This window comes from Harpia harpyja, chromosome 19 (genome assembly GCF_026419915.1).
Source record: "Harpia harpyja isolate bHarHar1 chromosome 19, bHarHar1 primary haplotype, whole genome shotgun sequence".
NCBI lineage: Eukaryota > Metazoa > Chordata > Aves > Accipitriformes > Accipitridae > Harpia > Harpia harpyja.
This window is the reverse complement of record NC_068958.1, coordinates 16,012,685-16,037,979: the sequence shown is the minus strand read 5'-3', so window position 1 is coordinate 16,037,979 and position 25,295 is coordinate 16,012,685. Positions and strand designations below refer to the sequence as shown.

At 58.6% G+C, this 25,295-nt stretch overlaps 2 protein-coding genes across 2 annotated transcripts; both read left to right on the top strand.

The window, feature by feature from the left end:
• Positions 1-7,823: 7,823 nt before the first annotated feature.
• LOC128154223 (sperm-associated antigen 4 protein-like) lies at positions 7,824-12,051 on the top strand. Its single transcript, XM_052814488.1, has 8 exons — positions 7,824-7,847; positions 8,049-8,089; positions 8,345-8,441; positions 9,082-9,175; positions 9,733-9,845; positions 10,501-10,668; positions 11,029-11,118; positions 11,908-12,051. The coding sequence occupies exons 1-8, from the start codon at positions 7,824-7,826 to the stop codon at positions 12,022-12,024; spliced, it is 744 nt and encodes a 247-aa protein (XP_052670448.1). The 3' UTR covers positions 12,025-12,051.
• Positions 12,052-19,522: 7,471 nt separating this feature from the next.
• Positions 19,523-23,313, top strand: LOC128154222 (sperm-associated antigen 4 protein-like). The gene is made up of 8 exons (XM_052814487.1): positions 19,523-19,546; positions 19,748-19,788; positions 20,044-20,140; positions 20,781-20,874; positions 21,432-21,544; positions 22,200-22,367; positions 22,728-22,817; positions 23,062-23,313. The coding sequence occupies exons 1-8, from the start codon at positions 19,523-19,525 to the stop codon at positions 23,311-23,313; spliced, it is 879 nt and encodes a 292-aa protein (XP_052670447.1).
• Positions 23,314-25,295: the final 1,982 nt, after the last annotated feature.

Genomic DNA, 25,295 nt, shown 5'->3' with positions numbered 1-25,295 from the left:
GCATGCAGAGGATGCCAGCCAGGTGCCTTCCCCCTCCCCGTCTCCCCAGCCTGCCCAGCAGCCCCGGTGCCAGCAGTGAGCCTCACATTTCCACAGCCGCTTCCAAGAGCTTCCTCCTGAGCAAGGAGCAGGGCTGGCAGGGGGAGATACGTTGGTTGCATTGTCGCTCTTAACGTCCCCGTTTCCTTTTCCCTCATTTCTTCGCAGGACGCGCCGCTTCCCAGAGCCTTTTCATATATCAAACTTCTCGTGAAGAGCAACTGGGGAAACCCAGCGTACACCTGCATTTATCGAGTGCAGGTTCACGGGAAGATGGCAAACTAGAAAGCCTCAGCCGCAACCCAAGAAGAAAAAGCAAGACAGACGTAAAAAAGCGAAGAAAAACGGGGGCGGGGGGGAAATAAAACAAAAGAAGAAGATGTGGCAATTGAGATCGGCGTAGAAGACCTGTCTCCAAAGTGGGGTGCGCAAGAAGGTCCATTGGGGGGCGGGCGGGAGTGTGTGGAAAAGGTCAGAACGTGATTGTTTCCTAAAACAGAGGGTGATATTAAGCATTCCTAAGATTTAACCTAGCGAGGAGGCTCCGCAAGGAGCACCAGCCTCGGGCAGGCAGAAGGACCCGGCTTCCGTTACGAGCAGGGAGACTGCCACCCGCCCCCAGAGCCGGCTCTGCAGGAGCTCTCCCAGGAGCCCGCCCACCCTCGTCCAGGCTTCTCGGCCAATGGCGCCCGCCAGGCGGTGACAGGCAGGGCCCCCCGCCAGCCACTGCAGAGCCCTTCTCTGGCCCCGCCCCGCCCCGCCCCGGCCCCGCTGGCGTTGCAACTGGGCAGCCTGCAGGCGCGGGTTGCGGGCCGAGCCCCGAGCCTCGAGCCTTGGTGTCGTCCCCAAAGGGGGTGTCGGTACGCGGTGTGCAATGAGCCAGTCTCACGCACAGAGACGAGATATTGTTGATTACAAAGCTGTGCAAGTTTGGGTGCTAGGTGGTAGCTCCACAAAGCTAGCACGCCTGGGGATTCTCCAGAGTTCCTTTTATATACATCCTTATCAGTTGGTAGGTTTCCTCAGACTGCCCTCTAATGCCCATCGGTTAGTAAGTTGCATATGGTTACACAATCTTTACTCTTACCACGCGTGCTCTGTGAGTAAGGGTCTCCGCCTGGGCCGGGGTCTCCTGCCCAGTGGGTGTCATTTTCAGCATTACAATGAGGGTAGTTTGCTTAAGGATCCAGTTTAGCTGACTATCCAAAACGAAGTATGTGATAAATGATTTAGTCCCAAACCGGATTTTAATTAAAGTTTACAATTTATTAAATGAATAAAGGCAAGCAAACAGCGCTGGGCGCGCCGGGAGCCTCTGCTCTACCAAGACGCGTGCTGTGAAAAACAACACAGCTTCTTTTACAGTCTAGCATTAGTTACATATTCATAATAGGCGTGTTCTCCCTAAAAAACTTTCCACCTCCTGGCTGCGCAGGTGCAGTAGTTCTTTTTGTATCTTTTCAAACTCTCCCCAGCAACCAGGGGGTCCTCCAGGCAATGCATCTCCGACCAGGCTCCCCCACTGCTCAGGCACAACAGCAGACATCTTGTGTAACAGCCGACACCCTGCACAATACCAGCTGTGGCTACCAAAACCCAAACAAGTTCAACAGCAAGACATAGCAGACACTTCCCTTTTAACAAATGCATATAACAAATTGCTTATACACAGTTATCTCAATACACCCCATACTCACACATACCAAGGGTCACCCCGTTCACAACATCGTTCAACACCATGACAAATGCCTCAGTTCTCCCTTAAGATCTCTTGCTTAACACTGTGTAGTTAATCAGCTCAAAACCAGTTTTGAGCTAGCAAAAAAAGAACTATATACATGCTATCTGTTTCCCCTCGGTCTGCGGTTATACAAAGACCGACAAAGTGGTTAAAGATTATAAATTCAGCGAGGGTCACATTTTACTATGCGACTCTAGCATTGTTTTATATTGACACGAATCAGGTGAACACATTTCACAAAGTATAAACCTGATAATTAGAATAGGTACAGCTGACATATTTTCCAGGATGTTCCTTCTTCAAGGATAGCCAACTCCTCATGAGAAGTTCTCTAACTCATGGCTTCTAACAACCTCAGGGACGGTCACCCTGATGCTAGACATTGTGTACCTATTTGGTTTTCTTAGTGTGTGCGACATCTAACTTCACTAAATTCTTCATCAATTTTTAACCCTCTACTTGCGTAGATAACATTGGGACAGCTCTTCGGGGCTCCCCGGGCCGGGGGTTGGCAGCTCCTCCCTCACTTTCCCGACAGCGGGGCCGGAGGAGCAGACGGAACGGTTTGGCCTAGCACCTTCCCGGCATCCGGGCTGTTGGTTTGTCGGTGAACCCGTCGTTTCTGTAAAACGGGTGTGGGGAGCCTGTCTGACTGGCCTGTCGGAAAGCCCATTCCTCAGCCCATGAACGTCCCCGTTCTAGATCTCGCCACTCTCTGTCGGGGGTCCTTTTGTGTCACATTGATAAGTGTCGACGGGGAATTTTCGAGCGTTTTGCCCCATGTTATTCTGACCTCCCCGTGGCATTTGGACGACCCTGACCTGTCGCTCCTTTTGACGGACCACCGTCTCTGGGGCTCCCAGAAAGGCTGTCCAGTTCTGCAGCCCTTGAGGTGTTCCCGTCGTGGGCTCCACCCAGGTTAGGGTTGGGTTGCATAAGGTTAGGCTCTTTGGTCCCCCAGGCGCTGCAACACTTTGGTTTTCCCTCCCGCTGTTGCTACTGGGGACATCGTGTCCGGGGGTGTGGCGCCTTCTCCATTACGGACATCCCGGGCAGCCAGTCTCGCTGTCCACTCGGAAAGCTCGTCCAAAGGATTGCAGGGATGGGGAAGGTTAGCAGCCCACGTTCCTGGCGGCTGTCTAACAGCATGTAGTATTGGGAGGGCGTCAGGGTAGCGGGAGCATTCCCTGGGTGTTGTCGGAGGATCCCAAGGGGTTCCTGAGAGGTGGGGCTGGTGGGTGGGCGTGCCAGGGTGCTATTGTGATGCCTTGAATGAAGGCTGGAGCTGAAAGACTCCATTGTATTTTGTAGCGCTTTTAATTTGTGCTTGCTTGAGCGACTTTGAAGCTTTTGGTATGTAAGAAAACCTTGAGGTTTGTTAACAGTATGCACAAATAGATGAGAAGCCTTAAGTTCTGCTGAGCTTTGTGATTAAAACCTGCCAGGGCCAGCTAACTAGGAAGAAGAGATGAACCACCCCTGAGATGACCCGCACTGCGCGTGCCTTAAGAGAGAGTTCAATTAGCGGACACCAAGAAAATGACCACCAGAGGGTTTCAAAGACCCCAAAAGACCACCGACCCATTTAATAGCGCATGCCCCAAAGGGCGGACACTATGTAAATAATTTCTGGGAAATTACATGAATAGGTACAACAGTTTGGGGAAATGTAATGAATATGTATATATTAGAACAATATAAGCTTTGCTTGCTGTGGGTAACGGTATGCACGCAAGGAGGAGCTATGCCCCGTGCATCCAGCGCTGCAATAAAGAATGCCTGCTTTCTAAGACTCCAAAACTGAGCCTTAGAGAGTTTCTTCGACCGGCTTTTTCGGTAGCAATTGTAGTTGTCACGTGAGGTTAGTAGGGTTGCTGGGTCATCCCAGAGAAGCCACTGGGGTCTCTAGGTCAGCCCAGAGGAGCTGTTGTGCATCTTGTTGAGGAGAAGGGGGCACGGTGGCCCTGGGCAGTTGCCCACAGGCCACCGTGGGAGGCGGAGTCCCCCCGTGTCAATGTGGAGCCTGAGGGGCCCAGCCCCAGGCGGGATGCTGCCATCGCTGCCCGATCCCACAGGAACCCCCTTCCAGAGCTGGACAAGGGAAGCCCGTTCCTACCCAGAGGATCACACCCAAATACCGCCCAACTGCCCGAGTGCGAGAGCCGCCCAGCCTGCCGCAAGGCCCCCAGGCGCCCTTTGCTGCCAGGGCCCTCCTGCCATCAATGGCACTGGCAGCTCTGCTGCCTGGACGGCCCACTGCACGGGGGCGGCCCAGGGGTCCGGGCAGGCCTGGGCTGCCCATGGGGAAACGGGCACCTCGTGCTCCCCTGCAAAAGCGGGTGGCATGGCTGGGTAAGCTGCAGCCCCGCACCGCCCCAGCGCAGCTTGGGCCTGCACCGGCGTGGGACTCCCACCGGCCAGTGAGGGGGGACATGGCGGGGCTGTGCTCCATGCGCCCTGTGTCCCCGTGCTGCCATGCTGGGACCCTGGTACAGGCCGCGCTGCCCAGTGGTCCCAGCGCAGCCCGTGGCCCTGCGCAGGGACCCTCCTGGGCCCTCGTGAGACAAGGAAGGAGCCCACTCCTATTTCAAACGAGGGAAGTCAAGCCAGAATCAGCAAGGGCGAGAAACAAAACGGTCCTTGTTAACCAAGACGTACCGCTGGGCCCCTGACAGCACATCTGGGCTATTGGGTTTTTCTCCTTGGCGCACGAAACGGTTGCAAGGGGAGAAACGCCGCCGGAAGCATGGGGCGAGAGCAAAGTCCCCTTTCCAGCGCCCTTTCTGGTTACCCGAGGATGCCCGGGAGAGCTGGAACCCTCCCCGGCAGGCCAGGCCAGGCCAGGCAGCCAGACCCGGCAGGGGAGCGTGGCAGGGTTCGGGGGGGCCCACAGGCATGGGCTCCCACCGCCCGGGAGGGCCGCAGCCGTCTTGCCCCAGGGGAGACCACGGGGTCTCCCTGCCCTGCTCAGCCCTGGGGAGCCCCATTGTGACGTCAGAGCCACTGCCACTGTGAGGTCAGAGCTGGCCGCCCACACAGCCCTGTGGCGGGCCAGGAAGGATCCCACAGCTGCCGTGTGGCTGTTGCCCTGGGCAGGCGCACTCCTGCTGGGGGGCAGCGTGGGGCTGCTGCCACCGGCGCTGGTTTTGCCCGGACAGGCCGCACTGCTGGGGCTGAGGAGGAGGAAGAGCTGAGCGGGGAGCCTGCCTTTGCCCAGGGATGGCGAGGAGAAAGGCCCCCCAGAGAAGACGCCAAGGGGCCTCCGAAGGCTCCTTGGGGAATGAGGCCGACCAACAGCCGGCAGGAGAGGCAGCGGGGCCGAGCCGCTGCCAGACGAGTAGGTACGAAGTGGGCTGCTCCTGCCCGGGGCTTCAGGTTAGGGTGGTAGCACGGACGTGGCCTAGCACGGTCAGTGGGGAAGCATGGGGAAGCCGACAGAGGTTTTCTGAAGAGCCCCGTGGCTTGCAAAGCCCCCCTTCTGTGGGGATGGGTCTGGGCTGAAAGCCCGGCTCTCTCTCCCGGCCAAAAGCCAGGGTGCGGCAGGGGCTTTTGGGGAGGCGGTAGCCTCGTGCTGCAGGGGTCGGAGCCCAGCCCTGCTAGCAGCACAGGGAGATTTTGCTGCGCGGGGGGGCCAAGCCCCTGGGACCTGAGACTGGCCCCCTCGGGACGCTGAGGCACAGTCCTGCCTGGCTGAGGGGGGCAGCTGTGCAGAGAGGAGAGGGGCTGGGAGACCGGCAGTGCCCAGGGAAGAAGTGGGGGGCCGCGGTGGGGGACAGCAGCCTGTGCCCCCTCCCCGAACGGCCACTGAGAGGTGCCTGCCAAGGGGCGGGTTAGTGCCAGGGCCCAGGGAGCAGGGAGGGACGGGGTGGGAATCGGGCTGTGCTGCCGGGTCGGCTTCCCAAGGCGGGGGACTGCCGCTGCCAGCTTGCTTCCTCTTCTCCCGCTGCAGGCCTGTAAAGCAAAGGATGGGGAAAGGAGAGGAGGGGACCCCTAGAAGCAGCCCAGCTGTGCTGCCCTCTCTCGCTGCTGCTGGGACGGCCCGTCCTCTGGCAAGGGCCTCCGCTCAGGCTACTCCTGAGCCCACCTCGGCTCCCGTGGCGTGGGGACGGTGGGCAACCGGCATTTGTCTTTTTCCTCCCACAGTAACCTCTGCATAGAGATGGAGGTGCTGACCCTGCCTTCGATGCCAGCTGCCGGCTCAGCCATTCAAGGGCCTGCCAAGTGGCGCGACAAGGCCACAGAAATTGCAAGTAAGCTCAGCACTGCTGCTTGCCGCGAAGTCCTCTGGGGTGAACTTGGAGAGCTGCAGTGTGCCAGAGCTCTGGCCAGATGTCACAAGTGGCAGGAGAAGTGCAGGCTGCCCTGCTGCTCTTTGCCCCAGGGAGGGAGTGGGTAGGACTCGGTGCCCGCCTCCCCACAGGGAGCTGCAACACGTGTGGCTGGGCATCCTAGTGAAGAGACCTCAAGAGACAGGCCTAACTTTTGTCTGGTTTCTTTGCCCAGGGACGGCCTTCAGCCTTGCTTGCCAGCCGGCAGGTGCCCTTGTCTCCCTGTGGAGACACGTGCTGAGCACACGCGTCTTCGCCGTGTACGTACTACATGTTTCTGCTGTGGACGGGGGGAGAAAGGGGATGTCTGAGGGTCAGTGCAAGCCAAGGGGAGGGCAGAGGGTGTTGCCCAGCCAGCAGCTGGGGCTCCCACTCGGGCGCTGCTCGTGCTGTGGCCAAGAGCAAAGCCCCTCGGCAGTCTCACTCCCACGCATTTGCTGGAGCCCCAAACTTTGGCTGCGGTAGGACAAACTGCCACGTAGCCGGACGCTCGGGTGCGGAGCCAAGCCTCTGCAGGGAAGGGTTTTCCCCAGCTCCAGCAAGAGACCGTGTGGGTCGGGGAGGGCTCTGGGAGGAAAGCCAGACAAGGCTCCTGTGCTTCCCCGCTGTGCGGCAAAACAGCCCTGAGAGAGATCGGTGTGATCGCAAGTGAGAACAGGCGTGCTTTCTCAGCCAAAGAGAGAGCGGGGTCCACACCAGAAAGACTGCTGAGAAGCTGAAAAGCAGGTCTTCATTTGCTCGACCTCTTTACCTCCCGGGATCATTTGCATTCCCTTTCGGAAGGTGCTCCTGGAGCCCGCCCTTTGGGGAAGATCTGCCGGCAGCGTTGAACGGTGTGGACAGAAATCGTGTTCCTCCTGGGCGCTGCTCTGTCAGCTCTCCTGTCAGCAGCAGGCTTCCAGAACGGTGGCTTTTTGGCCTGAAAAGGGAAATCTACCTGTGCAGGGGCTCGCCCGAGACTTGGGTCATTGACAGCCACAGGACTCCCTCTTTTCCAGGCAAAAGATGGCCCTACAGAAGAGGTTCTTGAAAGTTGTCATCTTGTTGCTCCCAGTGGCTCTTGGTGAGTTCCCATGGGCAAACACCCGAGAGCGACAGCCTGGCTGTGCTGGATGCCAGCTTTCAGCTGGCCAGCTTTCCTTTTGGGCCAGTATGGGCGGAAACTCCCGTGGCCCAAGTGCTTCGTGAGTATGTCCTTGACTGGGACCGGCTTTCGGACTACCAGGAAGACTGGCAGTCTCCCAGCCGTGCTGCTGCTCTGGCCGCTGGTCCGAATGGCTTGCTTAGTCTGCAAGTCTGCGAGAGAAGGGTGTAGGTTTCCAAGCCCGAACTGGGGATTCCCAGAGGGGAGGGGCCATGCAGGGGGGCCGATGGAGAGGTACCTCTCCTAGCCCATGCAGCCTGGTCTTGGTGCTCGCTGAAGCAGTGAGGGGAGATGGGGAATAGCTCTGGGGCACCGAGCACACCTGAAGATCACGCCTGCGCAGTGCCCTCAAGCCTGGGCTGATGACCCCCAGTCAGAGGCGCGTCCTCTCTCTGCACCCCACGTTCCCCACCTCCTCAGCTAACCTGCTGCCCCACCCCCCAAGGCAACAGGGAGGAGACAAGGGGACTGCAGGGTTCGCTGGCAACCCTAGTCAGATAACCGTCTCTTGGTGATGTGAATTGCAGCTGGCGTTTACTGCAGGACCTCACTGCCACTGTGGACCTGGACCATGCGGGCCAAGGGACTGATGGAGGTCGGTGACTCTTGTGGGACGGGCACCTCCTGCAAGGGAGCGTTGCTGACAGTGGCTGGATAAATCACGGGCTCTTCTGCTTCCATGCAGGGTGACCCAAAGAAGCAGCAGCTTGTGCCGTGTCTTCCTAGGGAAGCCTCTCCTGGGAAGCCCCGGCAGCTCTGGTAGTGGATGCTCTAACGGAGCGTTTTTCCCTTTCAGGAGCTGACGTGTGAGTCTGCAGCAGAATGGAAGATGCAGCGGTAAGAGATGTTGCCTGAGCTGGAACTGGCTCTGTGCAGAAGCGTCAGCCGACCTCGTGCTAGCTGCACTCATTTTCCTAACAGCCAGGGCTCCCGTGCTTCCCCCCTGCCTTTGCCTTTTGCTCAACCTGGTGCAGAAGGGAAGCACTCGCAAAGCAGGGAAAGCACCTGTGTCTCTCCTCCTTGCTGAGCTCAGACACCCCCCCAGAGGGGATGGGCTGCTCTCTGACAAGATCTGCTTTCTTGTTCCTGCAGGCACTTGTGCGCTTTGTTGGCGGAGCAAAACCAGAAGATGCAGCTTCTTCTGGAGGAGGTGGCTCAACTGAGGGCGGAGATCAGCAGTGCCAAGAAGGTGAGCCTGCGTTTTGGGGAAGGAGGCTTGGCTGGGCAGAACCCCCCGAGAAGGTACTCCGTGGGGTTGTTGGTGGGGTCGGACTGCTGACTGCAGCAACCCAGCCTTTACCCCAGGGGCTTTGCTGGGTGAGCTTCTGCGCTGCACAGGCCCTTCTCCAGCCCCAGTCTAACCGGGCCGCTTCAGGCAGCGGAAAACTCCCGACAGCCTTCCCTTGGCACACCATTGCCTCTGGCTGCTCTGGCCGGGCCCCTTCAGGCAGCGGAGAACTCCCGACAGCCTTCCCTTGGCACACCATTGCCTCTGGCTGCTCTGGCCGGGCCCCTGAGGCAGTGGTGAGACCCAGGCACGCTCACGGGGCCAGCCATCGCTTGCAGGGCCTGAGCCCGGCTCCCGGCTGACCTGGAGAGCGTGGAGGGTGGGGACGAGGGTGTGGGGACCCTCGTCAACCCACCTCGGGGCCACGGCCACAGATACTGTTCCTCAGTCCTCGCGGCTCATGTCAGCAGCAGAGAGTCTTGCATCTCCGTGGACAAGGCTTGCCTTGCATTTCTGACGCTGACCCTTTGCCTCCGCGGGCGCTAGTAGCCACGCTGAACTGCCCGCTGATGCGGTCCTTTTCTGTGTTCCTTTATGGCAGCGTTCCCAGGAAGGTCAGGAAGTGAACCAGGCAGCGTCCAAGACGGCTTTGGAAGTCTATGTCGAGATGTCTGACTGGGCCCTGAAAAGCTCTGGTATGGACACAAGCAGCCCAGTCTCCTTGCCCTGCGCTTGTCTGTAGCGCTCCCCAGAGGAGCCTGTGCTCCAGGCGCTGCTCTCCAAAGTGGGGGAGCTTCAACGCTTCACGGGGTCCAAGAGCAAAGCTGTGGCAGAGTGGGTCTCTCAGACTCCCTCCCAGTCCTGCCCTCGGCCTCCGCACGCGTGCCTCTGGTGCTGCCCTGGCACGCGTTCCTGTGCTGATGGAGGGGCTCTCTTCCTCTCCCCTGCATTTGAAAAGGGAATGGCTGGGCCGTCCTTTGCTGCCCACGCAGCAAGCCCTCAGCTTTGGTCTGCTGTCATTCACACGGGCACCTGCTGTCTCCCAGACCCCTCAGACCTTCTCCTCGTGGCACTGTGAGAGAAGAAGTCACCAGGCACGTGGATGCCGTCGTTCCCCTGCGCAGCTGGGCACCCCCACCAGCGTGGTGACTGACAGACGTGGAGCTGGCCGGCGGTGGCACAAATAGTGTCTGAGCACCAAGTCCTCCTCGTCTGTGGCCTCTTGCAGTCACCTGCTCTCCCTTCCTTACAGGTGCCACCATCGACATGCAGAGAACTTCTGAGACCTACAACTGCAAAGAGAATTGGGGCTGCAGGGTTTTATGGTTCTTTCGCCCTGCCAACCCTCCTGATACTATCTTGCAGGTATCGTAGCAGAAATCATCAGTGCTGGTTTCCTTCCTTTTCCCTTCCTTCCTCCCTTCCTTCCTTCCTTCCTTCCTTCCTTCCTTCCTGTGAAGTTGGGGACCAACCTCAGGGGCTTTCCCCTCAGTCCAGTGGTACTGCTCAAGCTCAGCGTGTTGATCAGGTTCCTGAAACCAAAGCTCAAACACAGGGCTGGGCTTGCTAGAAAGAAATCAGTGGTTCCCCTCAGGAGGGGAACAGAGCTGAACTGAGCTGAACTGCTGCATCTCACCCATAGTCCTCTGCCACAGCTGAGTGAAAGAGCTTCTCCCTGGTGACCCCGTTTCCACACTCATCCCTAACAGCGCCTTTTCAGGGGTGGGAGGCGGGAGGTGGGGGGTGCCCTGCAGAGCCACTGGGCAGAGACGTGTTTCTGCTCGGCCCTGACTAGGATGGTTTCCTAAGCGGTATTCTCCTCTGCGCCATAATACTGAGAGCCCCCTTTGTCAGGCAGGGAAGAAGGCCTCCTGCCTTTGTCCATTTCCTCACAGGCGCCTCACTTTCGAGCTGAAATAGACCCCACAGACGCACCGGTGCCTAAGCTTCAAGCTACGTGGGCAGCTGTGTTGGCCCCAACACTCTCTCACCCTTCATCGCTCTCGCGTTCTGGTTGCAGCCGGATCTTTCCCCAGGAGACTGCTGGCCTTTACAAGGGCCTCAGGGCCAGGTGGTCATCAGGTTGCCAGCACGAGTCCACCTGACCGCCGTCACGATGCAGCACATCTACAAAGAGGTCTCTCCATCTGGGACCGTCACCAGCGCGCCCAGAGACGTCGCTGTCTTTGTAAGTCTCTGCTGGGCGCTTCTGGTGGGGATCTGGCCCCGGGGAAAAGCCATGACCGGGTCTTGCTTGCTTGTGTGCATCCGCGGAGCTTTGTGTCCTGCTCTCTCCTGAGCACTGCAGTGCCCCAGCGGGATACTTCAAAGGCTCTAGAGGTTTCATCCCTCTTAAGACTTGTTCTGGCCAAGCACCTGGGGGTTCTTGACCAAAACTCAAGGCAGAGACTGAGCTGCGCCCTAACCAGTGCTAGACTACTGCTAGAGCCGCAGGAGAGGCTGGGCAGATAACAGGGCCGATCCAGCGCGTACGTTCCCTCTTTGTCGGGATGAGTCTGAGCTGCTCTCCTTGTGCTTTGCCCCCAAGGGAGTGGATGCGGACGGAGAAGAGGAAACTCTCCTTGGGACGTTCACGTACAACGTGGAAAAAGAGGCCACTCAGACCTTCCCTCTGAAGGTAGGGTCCAGGCACGGGGACAAGAGCAAAACAGGTTTGCCTGCAAGTCCATGGCAGGAAGAGAGTGAATGCTTTCTCCCTGGGCAGAGGGGCCCGGACCACCGCTGAGAGAGACCCGGCGGGGTTGGGAGGGCTGAGTAGCACGCGGTGGTGGCAGCAAAAGGATAGCAAGGGCAGGGCAGGGCCAGGCCCGTGGGAGCACGAGTCCTGAGAGATCCCTGGCTGCACCCACTGCCTTCAGCAGAGCCAGCTGCACACGCGGCCACTCCACCCAAGCAACGGCTTTGTGCCGTGGAGAAATGGACGCCTGGCGGCGAAAGCCGTCGGGCAGCACCGCCGCTCCATCCTGTGGCCTGCTGGCAGGCTGGACAGTGTCCTCTCCTCCCAGCATAGCATGCCCCTTCTCTCCCGGTGCTCTCACGCCTGCCGGGAGGAAAGCAGGCAGAGCAGACAGCGGGAGCTTGGTGGCCTTGCATGCCGGCTGCCCCCTGCATAGGAGCACCTCCCCGGCCTCTCTGTCAGCACAGAGCAAGCAGCAGAGGGAAGGGGCAGAGGGAAGGGAGACGCAGCCCCAGCCGGGCCGGCATGCAGAGGATGCCAGCCAGGTGCCTTCCCCCTCCCCGTCTCCCCAGCCTGCCCAGCAGCCCCGGTGCCAGCAGCGAGCCTCACATTTCCACAGCCGCTTCCAAGAGCTTCCTCCTGAGCAGGAGCAGGGCTGGCAGGGGGAGATACGTTGGTTGCATTGTCGCTCTTAACGTCCCCGTTTCCTTTTCCCTCTTTTCTTCGCAGGACGCGCCGCTTCCCAGAGCCTTTTCATATATCAAACTTCTCGTGAAGAGCAACTGGGGAAACCCAGCGTACACCTGCATTTATCGAGTGCAGGTTCACGGGAAGATGGCAAACTAGAAAGCCTCAGCCGCAACCCAAGAAGAAAAAGCAAGACAGACGTAAAAAAGCGAAGAAAAACGGGGGCGGGGGGGAAATAAAACAAAAGAAGAAGATGTGGCAATTGAGATCGGCGTAGAAGACCTGTCTCCAAAGTGGGGTGCGCAAGAAGGTCCATTGGGGGGCGGGCGGGAGTGTGTGGAAAAGGTCAGAACGTGATTGTTTCCTAAAACAGAGGGCGATATTAAGCATTCCTAAGACTTAACCTAGCGAGGAGGCTCCGCAAGGAGCACCAGCCTCGGGCAGGCAGAAGGACCCGGCTTCTGTTACGAGCAGGGAGACTGCCACCCGCCCCCAGAGCCGGCTCTGCAGGAGCTCTCCCAGGAGCCCGCCCACCCTCGTCCGGGCTTCTCGGCCAATGGCGCCCGCCAGGCGGTGACAGGCAGGGCCCCCCGCCAGCCACTGCAGAGCCCTTCTCTGGCCCCGCCCCGCCCCGCCCCGGCCCCGCTGGCGTTGCAACTGGGCAGCCTGCAGGCGCGGGTTGCGGGCCGAGCCCCGAGCCTCGAGCCTTGGTGTCGTCCCCAAAGGGTGTGTCGGTGCGCGGTGTGCAATGAGCCAGTCTCACGCACAGAGACGAGATATTGTTGATTACAAAGCTGTGCAAGTTTGGGTGCTAGGTGGTAGCTCCACAAAGCTAGCACGCCTGGGGATTCTCCAGAGTTCCTTTTATATACATCCTTATCAGTTGGTAGGTTTCCTCAGACTGCCCTCTAATGCCCATCGGTTAGTAAGTTGCATATGGTTACACAATCTTTACTCTTACCACGCGTGCTCTGTGAGTAAGGGTCTCCGCCTGGGCCGGGGTCTCCTGCCCAGTGGGTGTCATTTTCAGCATTACAATGAGGGTAGTTTGCTTAAGGACCCAGTTTAGCTGACTATCCAAAACGAAGTATGTGATAAATGATTTAGTCCCAAACCGGATTTTAATTAAAGTTTACAATTTATTAAATGAATAAAGGCAAGCAAACAGCGCTGGGCGCGCCGGGAGCCTCTGCTCTACCAAGACGCGTGCTGTGAAAAACAACACAGCTTCTTTTACAGTCTAGCATTAGTTACATATTCATAATAGGCGTGTTCTCCCTAAAAAACTTTCCACCTCCTGGCTGCGCAGGTGCAGTAGTTCTTTTTGTATCTTTTCAAACTCTCCCCAGCAACCAGGGGGTCCTCCAGGCAATGCATCTCCGACCAGGCTCCCCCACTGCTCAGGCACAACAGCAGACATCTTGTGTAACAGCCGACACCCTGCACAATACCAGCTGTGGCTACCAAAACCCAAACAAGTTCAACAGCAAGACATAGCAGACACTTCCCTTTTAACAAATGCATATAACAAATTGCTTATACACAGTTATCTCAATACACCCCATACTCACACATACCAAGGGTCACCCCGTTCACAACATCGTTCAACACCATGACAAATGCCTCAGTTCTCCCTTAAGATCTCTTGCTTAACACTGTGTAGTTAATCAGCTCAAAACCAGTTTTGAGCTAGCAAAAAAAGAACTATATACATGCTATCTGTTTCCCCTCGGTCTGCGGTTATACAAAGACCGACAAAGTGGTTAAAGATTATAAATTCAGCGAGGGTCACATTTTACTATGCGACTCTAGCATTGTTTTATATTGACACGAATCAGGTGAACACATTTCACAAAGTATAAACCTGATAATTAGAATAGGTACAGCTGACATATTTTCCAGGATGTTCCTTCTTCAAGGATAGCCAACTCCTCATGAGAAGTTCTCTAACTCATGGCTTCTAACAACCTCAGGGACGGTCACCCTGATGCTAGACATTGTGTACCTATTTGGTTTTCTTAGTGTGTGCGACATCTAACTTCACTAAATTCTTCATCAATTTTTAACCCTCTACTTGCGTAGATAACATTGGGACAGCTCTTCGGGGCTCCCCGGGCCGGGGGTTGGCAGCTCCTCCCTCACTTTCCCGACAGCGGGGCCGGAGGAGCAGACGGAACGGTTTGGCCTAGCACCTTCCCGGCATCCGGGCTGTTGGTTTGTCGGTGAACCCGTCGTTTCTGTAAAACGGGTGTGGGGAGCCTGTCTGACTGGCCTGTCGGAAAGCCCATTCCTCAGCCCATGAACGTCCCCGTTCTAGATCTCGCCACTCTCTGTCGGGGGTCCTTTTGTGTCACATTGATAAGTGTCGACGGGGAATTTTCGAGCGTTTTGCCCCGTGTTATTCTGACCTCCCCGTGGCATTTGGACGACCCTGACCTGTCGCTCCTTTTGACGGACCACCGTCTCTGGGGCTCCCAGAAAGGCTGTCCAGTTCTGCAGCCCTTGAGGTGTTCCCGTCGTGGGCTCCACCCAGGTTAGGGTTGGGTTGCATAAGGTTAGGCTCTTTGGTCCCCCAGGCGCTGCAACACTTTGGTTTTCCCTCCCGCTGTTGCTACTGGGGACATCGTGTCCGGGGGTGTGGCGCCTTCTCCATTACGGACATCCCGGGCAGCCAGTCTCGCTGTCCACTCGGAAAGCTCGTCCAAAGGATTGCAGGGATGGGGAAGGTTAGCAGCCCACGTTCCTGGCGGCTGTCTAACAGCATGTAGTATTGGGAGGGCGTCAGGGTAGCGGGAGCATTCCCTGGGTGTTGTCGGAGGATCCCAAGGGGTTCCTGAGAGGTGGGGCTGGTGGGTGGGCGTGCCAGGGTGCTATTGTGATGCCTTGAATGAAGGCTGGAGCTGAAAGACTCCATTGTATTTTGTAGCGCTTTTAATTTGTGCTTGCTTGAGCGACTTTGAAGCTTTTGGTATGTAAGAAAACCTTGAGGTTTGTTAACAGTATGCACAAATAGATGAGAAGCCTTAAGTTCTGCTGAGCTTTGTGATTAAAACCTGCCAGGGCCAGCTAACTAGGAAGAAGAGATGAACCACCCCTGAGATGACCCGCACTGCGCGTGCCTTAAGAGAGAGTTCAATTAGCGGACACCAAGAAAATGACCACCAGAGGGTTTCAAAGACCCCAAAAGACCACCGACCCATTTAATAGCGCATGCCCCAAAGGGCGGACACTATGTAAATAATTTCTGGGAAATTACATGAATAGGTACAACAGTTTGGGGAAATGTAATGAATATGTATATATTAGAACAATATAAGCTTTGCTTGCTGTGGGTAACGGTATGCACGCAAGGAGGAGCTATGCCCCGTGCATCCAGCGCTGCAATAAAGAATGCCTGCTTTCTAAGACTCCAAAACTGAGCCTTAGAGAGTTTCTTCGACCGGCTTTTTCGGTAGCAATTGTAGTTGTCACGTGAGGTTAGTAGGGTTGCTGGGTCATCCCAGAGAAGCCACTGGGGTCTCTAGGTCAGCCCAGAGGAGCTGTTGTGCATCTTGTTGAGGAGAAGGGGGCACGGTGGCCCTGGGCAGTTGCCCACAGGCCACCGTGGGAGGCGGAGTCCCCCCGTGTCAATGTGGAGCCTGAGGGGCCCAGCCCCAGGCGGGATGCTGCCATCGCTGCCCGATCCCACAGGAACCCCCTTCCAGAGCTGGACAAGGGAAGCCCGTTCCTACCCAGAGGATCACACCCAAATACCGCCCAACTGCCCGAGTGCGAGAGCCGCCCAGCCTGCCGCAAGGCCCCCAGGCGCCCTTTGCTGCCAGGGCCCTCCTGCCATCAATGGCACTGGCAGCTCTGCTGCCTGGACGGCCCACTGCACGGGGGCGGCCCAGGGGTCCGGGCAGGCCTGGGCTGCCCATGGGGAAACGGGCACCTCGTGCTCCCCTGCAAAAGCGGGTGGCATGGCTGGGTAAGCTGCAGCCCCGCACCGCCCCAGCGCAGCTTGGGCCTGCACCGGCGTGGGACTCCCACCGGCCAGTGAGGGGGGACATGGCGGGGCTGTGCTCCATGCGCCCTGTGTCCCCGTGCTGCCATGCTGGGACCCTGGTACAGGCCGCGCTGCCCAGTGGTCCCAGCGCAGCCCGTGGCCCTGCGCAGGGACCCTCCTGGGCCCTCGTGAGACAAGGAAGGAGCCCACTCCTATTTCAAACGAGGGAAGTCAAGCCAGAATCAGCAAGGGCGAGAAACAAAACGGTCCTTGTTAACCAAGACGTACCGCTGGGCCCCTGACAGCACATCTGGGCTATTGGGTTTTTCTCCTTGGCGCACGAAACGGTTGCAAGGGGAGAAACGCCGCCGGAAGCATGGGGCGAGAGCAAAGTCCCCTTTCCAGCGCCCTTTCTGGTTACCCGAGGATGCCCGGGAGAGCTGGAACCCTCCCCGGCAGGCCAGGCCAGGCCAGGCAGCCAGACCCGGCAGGGGAGCGTGGCAGGGTTCGGGGGGGCCCACAGGCATGGGCTCCCACCGCCCGGGAGGGCCGCAGCCGTCTTGCCCCAGGGGAGACCACGGGGTCTCCCTGCCCTGCTCAGCCCTGGGGAGCCCCATTGTGACGTCAGAGCCACTGCCACTGTGAGGTCAGAGCTGGCCGCCCACACAGCCCTGTGGCGGGCCAGGAAGGATCCCACAGCTGCCGTGTGGCTGTTGCCCTGGGCAGGCGCACTCCTGCTGGGGGGCAGCGTGGGGCTGCTGCCACCGGCGCTGGTTTTGCCCGGACAGGCCGCACTGCTGGGGCTGAGGAGGAGGAAGAGCTGAGCGGGGAGCCTGCCTTTGCCCAGGGATGGCGAGGAGAAAGGCCCCCCAGAGAAGACGCCAAGGGGCCTCCGAAGGCTCCTTGGGGAATGAGGCCGACCAACAGCCGGCAGGAGAGGCAGCGGGGCCGAGCCGCTGCCAGACGAGTAGGTACGAAGTGGGCTGCTCCTGCCCGGGGCTTCAGGTTAGGGTGGTAGCACGGACGTGGCCTAGCACGGTCAGTGGGGAAGCATGGGGAAGCCGACAGAGGTTTTCTGAAGAGCCCCGTGGCTTGCAAAGCCCCCGTCTGTGGGGATGGGTCTGGGCTGAAAGCCCGGCTCTCTCTCCCGGCCAAAAGCCAGGGTGCGGCAGGGGCTTTTGGGGAGGCGGTAGCCTCGTGCTGCAGGGGTCGGAGCGCAGCCCTGCTAGCAGCACAGGGAGATTTTGCTGCGCGGGGGGGCCAAGCCCCTGGGACCTGAGACTGGCCCCCTCGGGACGCTGAGGCACAGTCCTGCCTGGCTGAGGGGGGCAGCTGTGCAGAGAGGAGAGGGGCTGGGAGACCGGCAGTGCCCAGGGAAGAAGTGGGGGGCCGCGGTGGGGGACAGCAGCCTGTGCCCCCTCCCCGAACGGCCACTGAGAGGTGCCTGCCAAGGGGCGGGTTAGTGCCAGGGCCCAGGGAGCAGGGAGGGACGGGGTGGGAATCGGGCTGTGCTGCCGGGTCGGCTTCCCAAGGCGGGGGACTGCCGCTGCCAGCTTGCTTCCTCTTCTCCCGCTGCAGGCCTGTAAAGCAAAGGATGGGGAAAGGAGAGGAGGGGACCCCTAGAAGCAGCCCAGCTGTGCTGCCCTCTCTCGCTGCTGCTGGGACGGCCCGTCCTCTGGCAAGGGCCTCCGCTCAGGCTACTCCTGAGCCCACCTCGGCTCCCGTGGCGTGGGGACGGTGGGCAACCGGCATTTGTCTTTTTCCTCCCACAGTAACCTCTGCATAGAGATGGAGGTGCTGACCCTGCCTTCGATGCCAGCTGCCGGCTCAGCCATTCAAGGGCCTGCCAAGTGGCGCGACAAGGCCACAGAAATTGCAAGTAAGCTCAGCACTGCTGCTTGCCGCGAAGTCCTCTGGGGTGAACTTGGAGAGCTGCAGTGTGCCAGAGCTCTGGCCAGATGTCACAAGTGGCAGGAGAAGTGCAGGCTGCCCTGCTGCTCTTTGCCCCAGGGAGGGAGTGGGTAGGACTCGGTGCCCGCCTCCCCACAGGGAGCTGCAACACGTGTGGCTGGGCATCCTAGTGAAGAGACCTCAAGAGACAGGCCTAACTTTTGTCTGGTTTCTTTGCCCAGGGACGGCCTTCAGCCTTGCTTGCCAGCCGGCAGGTGCCCTTGTCTCCCTGTGGAGACACATGCTGAGCACACGCGTCTTCGCCGTGTACGTACTACATGTTTCTGCTGTGGACGGGGGGAGAAAGGGGATGTCTGAGGGTCAGTGCAAGCCAAGGGGAGGGCAGAGGGTGTTGCCCAGCCAGCAGCTGGGGCTCCCACTCGGGCGCTGCTCGTGCTGTGGCCAAGAGCAAAGCCCCTCGGCAGTCTCACTCCCACGCATTTGCTGGAGCCCCAAACTTTGGCTGCGGTAGGACAAACTGCCACGTAGCCGGACGCTCGGGTGCGGAGCCAAGCCTCTGCAGGGAAGGGTTTTCCCCAGCTCCAGCAAGAGACCGTGTGGGTCGGGGAGGGCTCTGGGAGGAAAGCCAGACAAGGCTCCTGTGCTTCCCCGCTGTGCGGCAAAACAGCCCTGAGAGAGATCGGTGTGATCGCAAGTGAGAACAGGCGTGCTTTCTCAGCCAAAGAGAGAGCGGGGTCCACACCAGAAAGACTGCTGAGAAGCTGAAAAGCAGGTCTTCATTTGCTCGACCTCTTTACCTCCCGGGATCATTTGCATTCCCTTTCGGAAGGTGCTCCTGGAGCCCGCCCTTTGGGGAAGATCTGCCGGCAGCGTTGAACGGTGTGGACAGAAATCGTGTTCCTCCTGGGCGCTGCTCTGTCAGCTCTCCTGTCAGCAGCAGGCTTCCAGAACGGTGGCTTTTTGGCCTGAAAAGGGAAATCTACCTGTGCAGGGGCTCGCCCGAGACTTGGGTCATTGACAGCCACAGGACTCCCTCTTTTCCAGGCAAAAGATGGCCCTACAGAAGAGGTTCTTGAAAGTTGTCATCTTGTTGCTCCCAGTGGCTCTTGGTGAGTTCCCATGGGCAAACACCCGAGAGCGACAGCCTGGCTGTGCTGGATGCCAGCTTTCAGCTGGCCAGCTTTCCTTTTGGGCCAGTATGGGCGGAAACTCCCGTGGCCCAAGTGCTTCGTGAGTATGTCCTTGACTGGGACCGGCTTTCGGACTACCAGGAAGACTGGCAGTCTCCCAGCCGTGCTGCTGCTCTGGCCGCTGGTCCGAATGGCTTGCTTAGTCTGCAAGTCTGCGAGAGAAGGGTGTAGGTTTCCAAGCCCGAACTGGGGATTCCCAGAGGGGAGGGGCCATGCAGGGGGGCCGACGGAGAGGTACCTCTCCTAGCCCATGCAGCCTGGTCTTGGTGCTCGCTGAAGCAGTGAGGGGAGATGGGGAATAGCTCTGGGGCACCGAGCACACCTGAAGATCACGCCTGCGCAGTGCCCTCAAGCCTGGGCTGATGACCCCCAGTCAGAGGCGCGTCCTCTCTCTGCACCCCACGTTCCCCACCTCCTCAGCTAACCTGCTGCCCCACCCCCCAAGGCAACAGGGAGGAGACAAGGGGACTGCAGGGTTCGCTGGCAACCCTAGTCAGATAACCGTCTCTTGGTGATGTGAATTGCAGCTGGCGTTTACTGCAGGACCTCACTGCCACTGTGGACCTGGACCATGCGGTCCAAGGGACTGATGGAGGTCGGTGACTCTTGTGGGACGGGCACCTCCTGCAAGGGAGCGTTGCTGACAGTGGCTGGATAAATCACGGGCTCTTCTGCTTCCATGCAGGGTGACCCAAAGAAGCAGCAGCTTGTGCCGTGTCTTCCTAGGGAAGCCTCTCCTGGGAAGCCCCGGCAGCTCTGGTAGTGGATGCTCTAACGGAGCGTTTTTCCCTTTCAGGAGCTGACGTGTGAGTCTGCAGCAGAATGGAAGATGCAGCGGTAAGAGATGTTGCCTGAGCTGGAACTGGCTCTGTGCAGAAGCGTCAGCCGACCTCGTGCTAGCTGCACTCATTTTCCTAACAGCCAGGGCTCCCGTGCTTCCCCCCTGCCTTTGCCTTTTGCTCAACCTGGTGCAGAAGGGAAGCACTCGCAAAGCAGGGAAAGCACCTGTGTCTCTCCTCCTTGCTGAGCTCAGACACCCCCCCAGAGGGGATGGGCTGCTCTCTGACAAGATCTGCTTTCTTGTTCCTGCAGGCACTTGTGCGCTTTGTTGGCGGAGCAAAACCAGAAGATGCAGCTTCTTCTGGAGGAGGTGGCTCAACTGAGGGCGGAGATCAGCAGTGCCAAGAAGGTGAGCCTGCGTTTTGGGGAAGGAGGCTTGGCTGGGCAGAACCCCCCGAGAAGGTACTCCGTGGGGTTGTTGGTGGGGTCGGACTGCTGACTGCAGCAACCCAGCCTTTACCCCAGGGGCTTTGCTGGGTGAGCTTCTGCGCTGCACAGGCCCTTCTCCAGCCCCAGTCTAACCGGGCCGCTTCAGGCAGCGGAAAACTCCCGACAGCCTTCCCTTGGCACACCATTGCCTCTGGCTGCTCTGGCCGGGCCCCTTCAGGCAGCGGAGAACTCCCGACAGCCTTCCCTTGGCACACCATTGCCTCTGGCTGCTCTGGCCGGGCCCCTGAGGCAGTGGTGAGACCCAGGCACGCTCACGGGGCCAGCCATCGCTTGCAGGGCCTGAGCCCGGCTCCCGGCTGACCTGGAGAGCGTGGAGGGTGGGGACGAGGGTGTGGGGACCCTCGTCAACCCACCTCGGGGCCACGGCCACAGATACTGTTCCTCAGTCCTCGCGGCTCATGTCAGCAGCAGAGAGTCTTGCATCTCCGTGGACAAGGCTTGCCTTGCATTTCTGACGCTGACCCTTTGCCTCCGCGGGCGCTAGTAGCCACGCTGAACTGCCCGCTGATGCGGTCCTTTTCTGTGTTCCTTTATGGCAGCGTTCCCAGGAAGGTCAGGAAGTGAACCAGGCAGCGTCCAAGACGGCTTTGGAAGTCTATGTCGAGATGTCTGACTGGGCCCTGAAAAGCTCTGGTATGGACACAAGCAGCCCAGTCTCCTTGCCCTGCGCTTGTCTGTAGCGCTCCCCAGAGGAGCCTGTGCTCCAGGCGCTGCTCTCCAAAGTGGGGGAGCTTCAACGCTTCACGGGGTCCAAGAGCAAAGCTGTGGCAGAGTGGGTCTCTCAGACTCCCTCCCAGTCCTGCCCTCGGCCTCCGCACGCGTGCCTCTGGTGCTGCCCTGGCACGCGTTCCTGTGCTGATGGAGGGGCTCTCTTCCTCTCCCCTGCATTTGAAAAGGGAATGGCTGGGCCGTCCTTTGCTGCCCACGCAGCAAGCCCTCAGCTTTGGTCTGCTGTCATTCACACGGGCACCTGCTGTCTCCCAGACCCCTCAGACCTTCTCCTCGTGGCACTGTGAGAGAAGAAGTCACCAGGCACGTGGATGCCGTCGTTCCCCTGCGCAGCTGGGCACCCCCACCAGCGTGGTGACTGACAGACGTGGAGCTGGCCGGCGGCGGCACAAATAGTGTCTGAGCACCAAGTCCTCCTCGTCTGTGGCCTCTTGCAGTCACCTGCTCTCCCTTCCTTACAGGTGCCACCATCGACATGCAGAGAACTTCTGAGACCTACAACTGCAAAGAGAATTGGGGCTGCAGGGTTTTATGGTTCTTTCGCCCTGCCAACCCTCCTGATACTATCTTGCAGGTATCGTAGCAGAAATCATCAGTGCTGGTTTCCTTCCTTTTCCCTTCCTTCCTCCCTTCCTCCCTTCCTTCCTTCCTTCCTTCCTTCCTGTGAAGTTGGGGACCAACCTCAGGGGCTTTCCCCTCAGTCCAGTGGTACTGCTCAAGCTCAGCGTGTTGATCAGGTTCCTGAAACCAAAGCTCAAACACAGGGCTGGGCTTGCTAGAAAGAAATCAGTGGTTCCCCTCAGGAGGGGAACAGAGCTGAACTGAGCTGAACTGCTGCATCTCACCCATAGTCCTCTGCCACAGCTGAGTGAAAGAGCTTCTCCCTGGTGACCCCGTTTCCACACTCATCCCTAACAGCGCCTTTTCAGGGGTGGGAGGCGGGAGGTGGGGGGTGCCCTGCAGAGCCACTGGGCAGAGACGTGTTTCTGCTCGGCCCTGACTAGGATGGTTTCCTAAGCGGTATTCTCCTCTGCGCCATAATACTGAGAGCCCCCTTTGTCAGGCAGGGAAGAAGGCCTCCTGCCTTTGTCCATTTCCTCACAGGCGCCTCACTTTCGAGCTGAAATAGACCCCACAGACGCACCGGTGCCTAAGCTTCAAGCTACGTGGGCAGCTGTGTTGGCCCCAACACTCTCTCACCCTTCATCGCTCTCGCGTTCTGGTTGCAGCCGGATCTTTCCCCAGGAGACTGCTGGCCTTTACAAGGGCCTCAGGGCCAGGTGGTCATCAGGTTGCCAGCACGAGTCCACCTGACCGCCGTCACGATGCAGCACATCTACAAAGAGGTCTCTCCATCTGGGACCGTCACCAGCGCGCCCAGAGACGTTGCTGTCTTTGTAAGTCTCTGCTGGGCGCTTCTGGTGGGGATCTGGCCCCGGGGAAAAGCCATGACCGGGTCTTGCTTGCTTGTGTGCATCCGCGGAGCTTTGTGTCCTGCTCTCTCCTGAGCACTGCAGTGCCCCAGCGGGATACTTCAAAGGCTCTAGAGGTTTCATCCCTCTTAAGACTTGTTCTGGCCAAGCACCTGGGGGTTCTTGACCAAAACTCAAGGCAGAGACTGAGCTGCGCCCTAACCAGTGCTAGACTACTGCTAGAGCCGCAGGAGAGGCTGGGCAGATAACAGGGCCGATCCAGCGCGTACGTTCCCTCTTTGTCGGGATGAGTCTGAGCTGCTCTCCTTGTGCTTTGCCCCCGAGGGAGTGGATGCGGACGGAGAAGAGGAAACTCTCCTTGGGACGTTCACGTACAACATGGAAAAAGAGGCCACTCAGACCTTCCCTCTGAAGGTAGGGTCCAGGCACGGGGACAAGAGCAAAACAGGTTTGCCTGCAAGTCCATGGCAGGAAGAGAGTGAATGCTTTCTCCCTGGGCAGAGGGGCCCGGACCACCGCTGAGAGAGACCCGGCGGGGTTGGGAGGGCTGAGTAGCACGCGGTGGTGGCAGCAAAAGGATAGCAAGGGCAGGGCAGGGCCAGGCCCGTGGGAGCACGAGTCCTGAGAGATCCCTGGCTGCACCCACTGCCTTCAGCAGAGCCAGCTGCACACGCGGCCACTCCACCCAAGCAACGGCTTTGTGCCGTGGAGAAATGGACGCCTGGCGGCGAAAGCCGTCGGGCAGCACCGCCGCTCCATCCTGTGGCCTGCTGGCAGGCTGGACAGTGTCCTCTCCTCCCAGCATAGCATGCCCCTTCTCTCCCGGTGCTCTCACGCCTGCCGGGAGGAAAGCAGGCAGAGCAGACAGCGGGAGCTTGGTGGCCTTGCATGCCGGCTGCCCCCTGCATAGGAGCACCTCCCCGGCCTCTCTGTCAGCACAGAGCAAGCAGCAGAGGGAAGGGGCAGAGGGAAGGGAGACGCAGCCCCAGCCGGGCCGGCATGCAGAGGATGCCAGCCAGGTGCCTTCCCCCTCCCCGTCTCCCCAGCCTGCCCAGCAGCCCCGGTGCCAGCAGCGAGCCTCACATTTCCACAGCCGCTTCCAAGAGCTTCCTCCTGAGCAGGAGCAGGGCTGGCAGGGGGAGATACGTTGGTTGCATTGTCGCTCTTAACGTCCCCGTTTCCTTTTCCCTCTTTTCTTCGCAGGACGCACCGCTTCCCAGAGCCTTTTCATATATCAAACTTCTCGTGAAGAGCAACTGGGGAAACCCAGCGTACACCTGCATTTATCGAGTGCAGGTTCACGGGAAGATGGCAAACTAGAAAGCCTCAGCCGCAACCCAAGAAGAAAAAGCAAGACAGACGTAAAAAAGCGAAGAAAAACGGGGGCGGGGGGGAAATAAAACAAAAGAAGAAGATGTGGCAATTGAGATCGGCGTAGAAGACCTGTCTCCAAAGTGGGGTGCGCAAGAAGGTCCATTGGGGGGCGGGCGGGAGTGTGTGGAAAAGGTCAGAACGTGATTGTTTCCTAAAACAGAGGGCGATATTAAGCATTCCTAAGACTTAACCTAGCGAGGAGGCTCCGCAAGGAGCACCAGCCTCGGGCAGGCAGAAGGACCCGGCTTCCGTTACGAGCAGGGAGACTGCCACCCGCCCCCAGAGCCGGCTCTGCAGGAGCTCTCCCAGGAGCCCGCCCACCCTCGTCCGGGCTTCTCGGCCAATGGCGCCCGCCAGGCGGTGACAGGCAGGGCCCCCCGCCAGCCACTGCAGAGCCCTTCTCTGGCCCCGCCCCACCCCGCCCCGCCCCGGCCCCGCTGGCGTTGCAACTGGGCAGCCTGCAGGCGCGGGTTGCGGGCCGAGCCCCGAGCCTCGAGCCTTGGTGTCGTCCCCAAAGGGGGTGTCGGTACGCGGTGTGCAATGAGCCAGTCTCACGCACAGAGACGAGATATTGTTGATTACAAAGCTGTGCAAGTTTGGGTGCTAGGTGGTAGCTCCACAAAGCTAGCACGCCTGGGGATTCTCCAGAGTTCCTTTTATATACATCCTTATCAGTTGGTAGGTTTCCTCAGACTGCCCTCTAATGCCCATCGGTTAGTAAGTTGCATATGGTTACACAATCTTTACTCTTACTACGCGTGCTCTGTGAGTAAGGGTCTCCGCCTGGGCCGGGGTCTCCTGCCCAGTGGGTGTCATTTTCAGCATTACAATGAGGGTAGTTTGCTTAAGGACCCAGTTTAGCTGACTATCCAAAACGAAGTATGTGATAAATGATTTAGTCCCAAACCGGATTTTAATTAAAGTTTACAATTTATTAAATGAATAAAGGCAAGCAAACAGCGCTGGGCGCGCCGGGAGCCTCTGCTCTACCAAGACGCGTGCTGTGAAAAACAACACAGCTTCTTTTACAGTCTAGCATTAGTTACATATTCATAATAGGCGTGTTCTCCCTAAAAAACTTTCCACCTCCTGGCTGCGCAGGTGCAGTAGTTCTTTTTGTATCTTTTCAAACTCTCCCCAGCAACCAGGGGGTCCTCCAGGCAATGCATCTCCGACCAGGCTCCCCCACTGCTCAGGCACAACAGCAGACATCTTGTGTAACAGCCGACACCCTGCACAATACCAGCTGTGGCTACCAAAACCCAAACAAGTTCAACAGCAAGACATAGCAGACACTTCCCTTTTAACAAATGCATATAACAAATTGCTTATACACAGTTATCTCAATACACCCCATACTCACACATACCAAGGGTCACCCCGTTCACAACATCGTTCAACACCATGACAAATGCCTCAGTTCTCCCTTAAGATCTCTTGCTTAACACTGTGTAGTTAATCAGCTCAAAACCAGTTTTGAGCTAGCAAAAAAAGAACTATATACATGCTATCTGTTTC

Bases quoted from the DNA above. Each gene is read 5' to 3' on its own strand.
- LOC128154222 (XM_052814487.1), top strand. From the start codon at position 19,523: ATGCGGTCCAAGGGACTGATGGAG. The intron at 20,141-20,780 runs GTGAGCCTGCGT...CCTTTATGGCAG, and splicing joins AGATCAGCAGTGCCAAGAAG to CGTTCCCAGGAAGGTCAGGA. The intron at 22,368-22,727 runs GTAAGTCTCTGC...TTTGCCCCCGAG, and splicing joins CCAGAGACGTTGCTGTCTTT to GGAGTGGATGCGGACGGAGA.
- LOC128154223 (XM_052814488.1), top strand. From the start codon at position 7,824: ATGCGGGCCAAGGGACTGATGGAG. The intron at 9,176-9,732 runs GTATGGACACAA...CCTTCCTTACAG, and splicing joins CTGGGCCCTGAAAAGCTCTG to GTGCCACCATCGACATGCAG. The intron at 10,669-11,028 runs GTAAGTCTCTGC...TTTGCCCCCAAG, and splicing joins CCAGAGACGTCGCTGTCTTT to GGAGTGGATGCGGACGGAGA.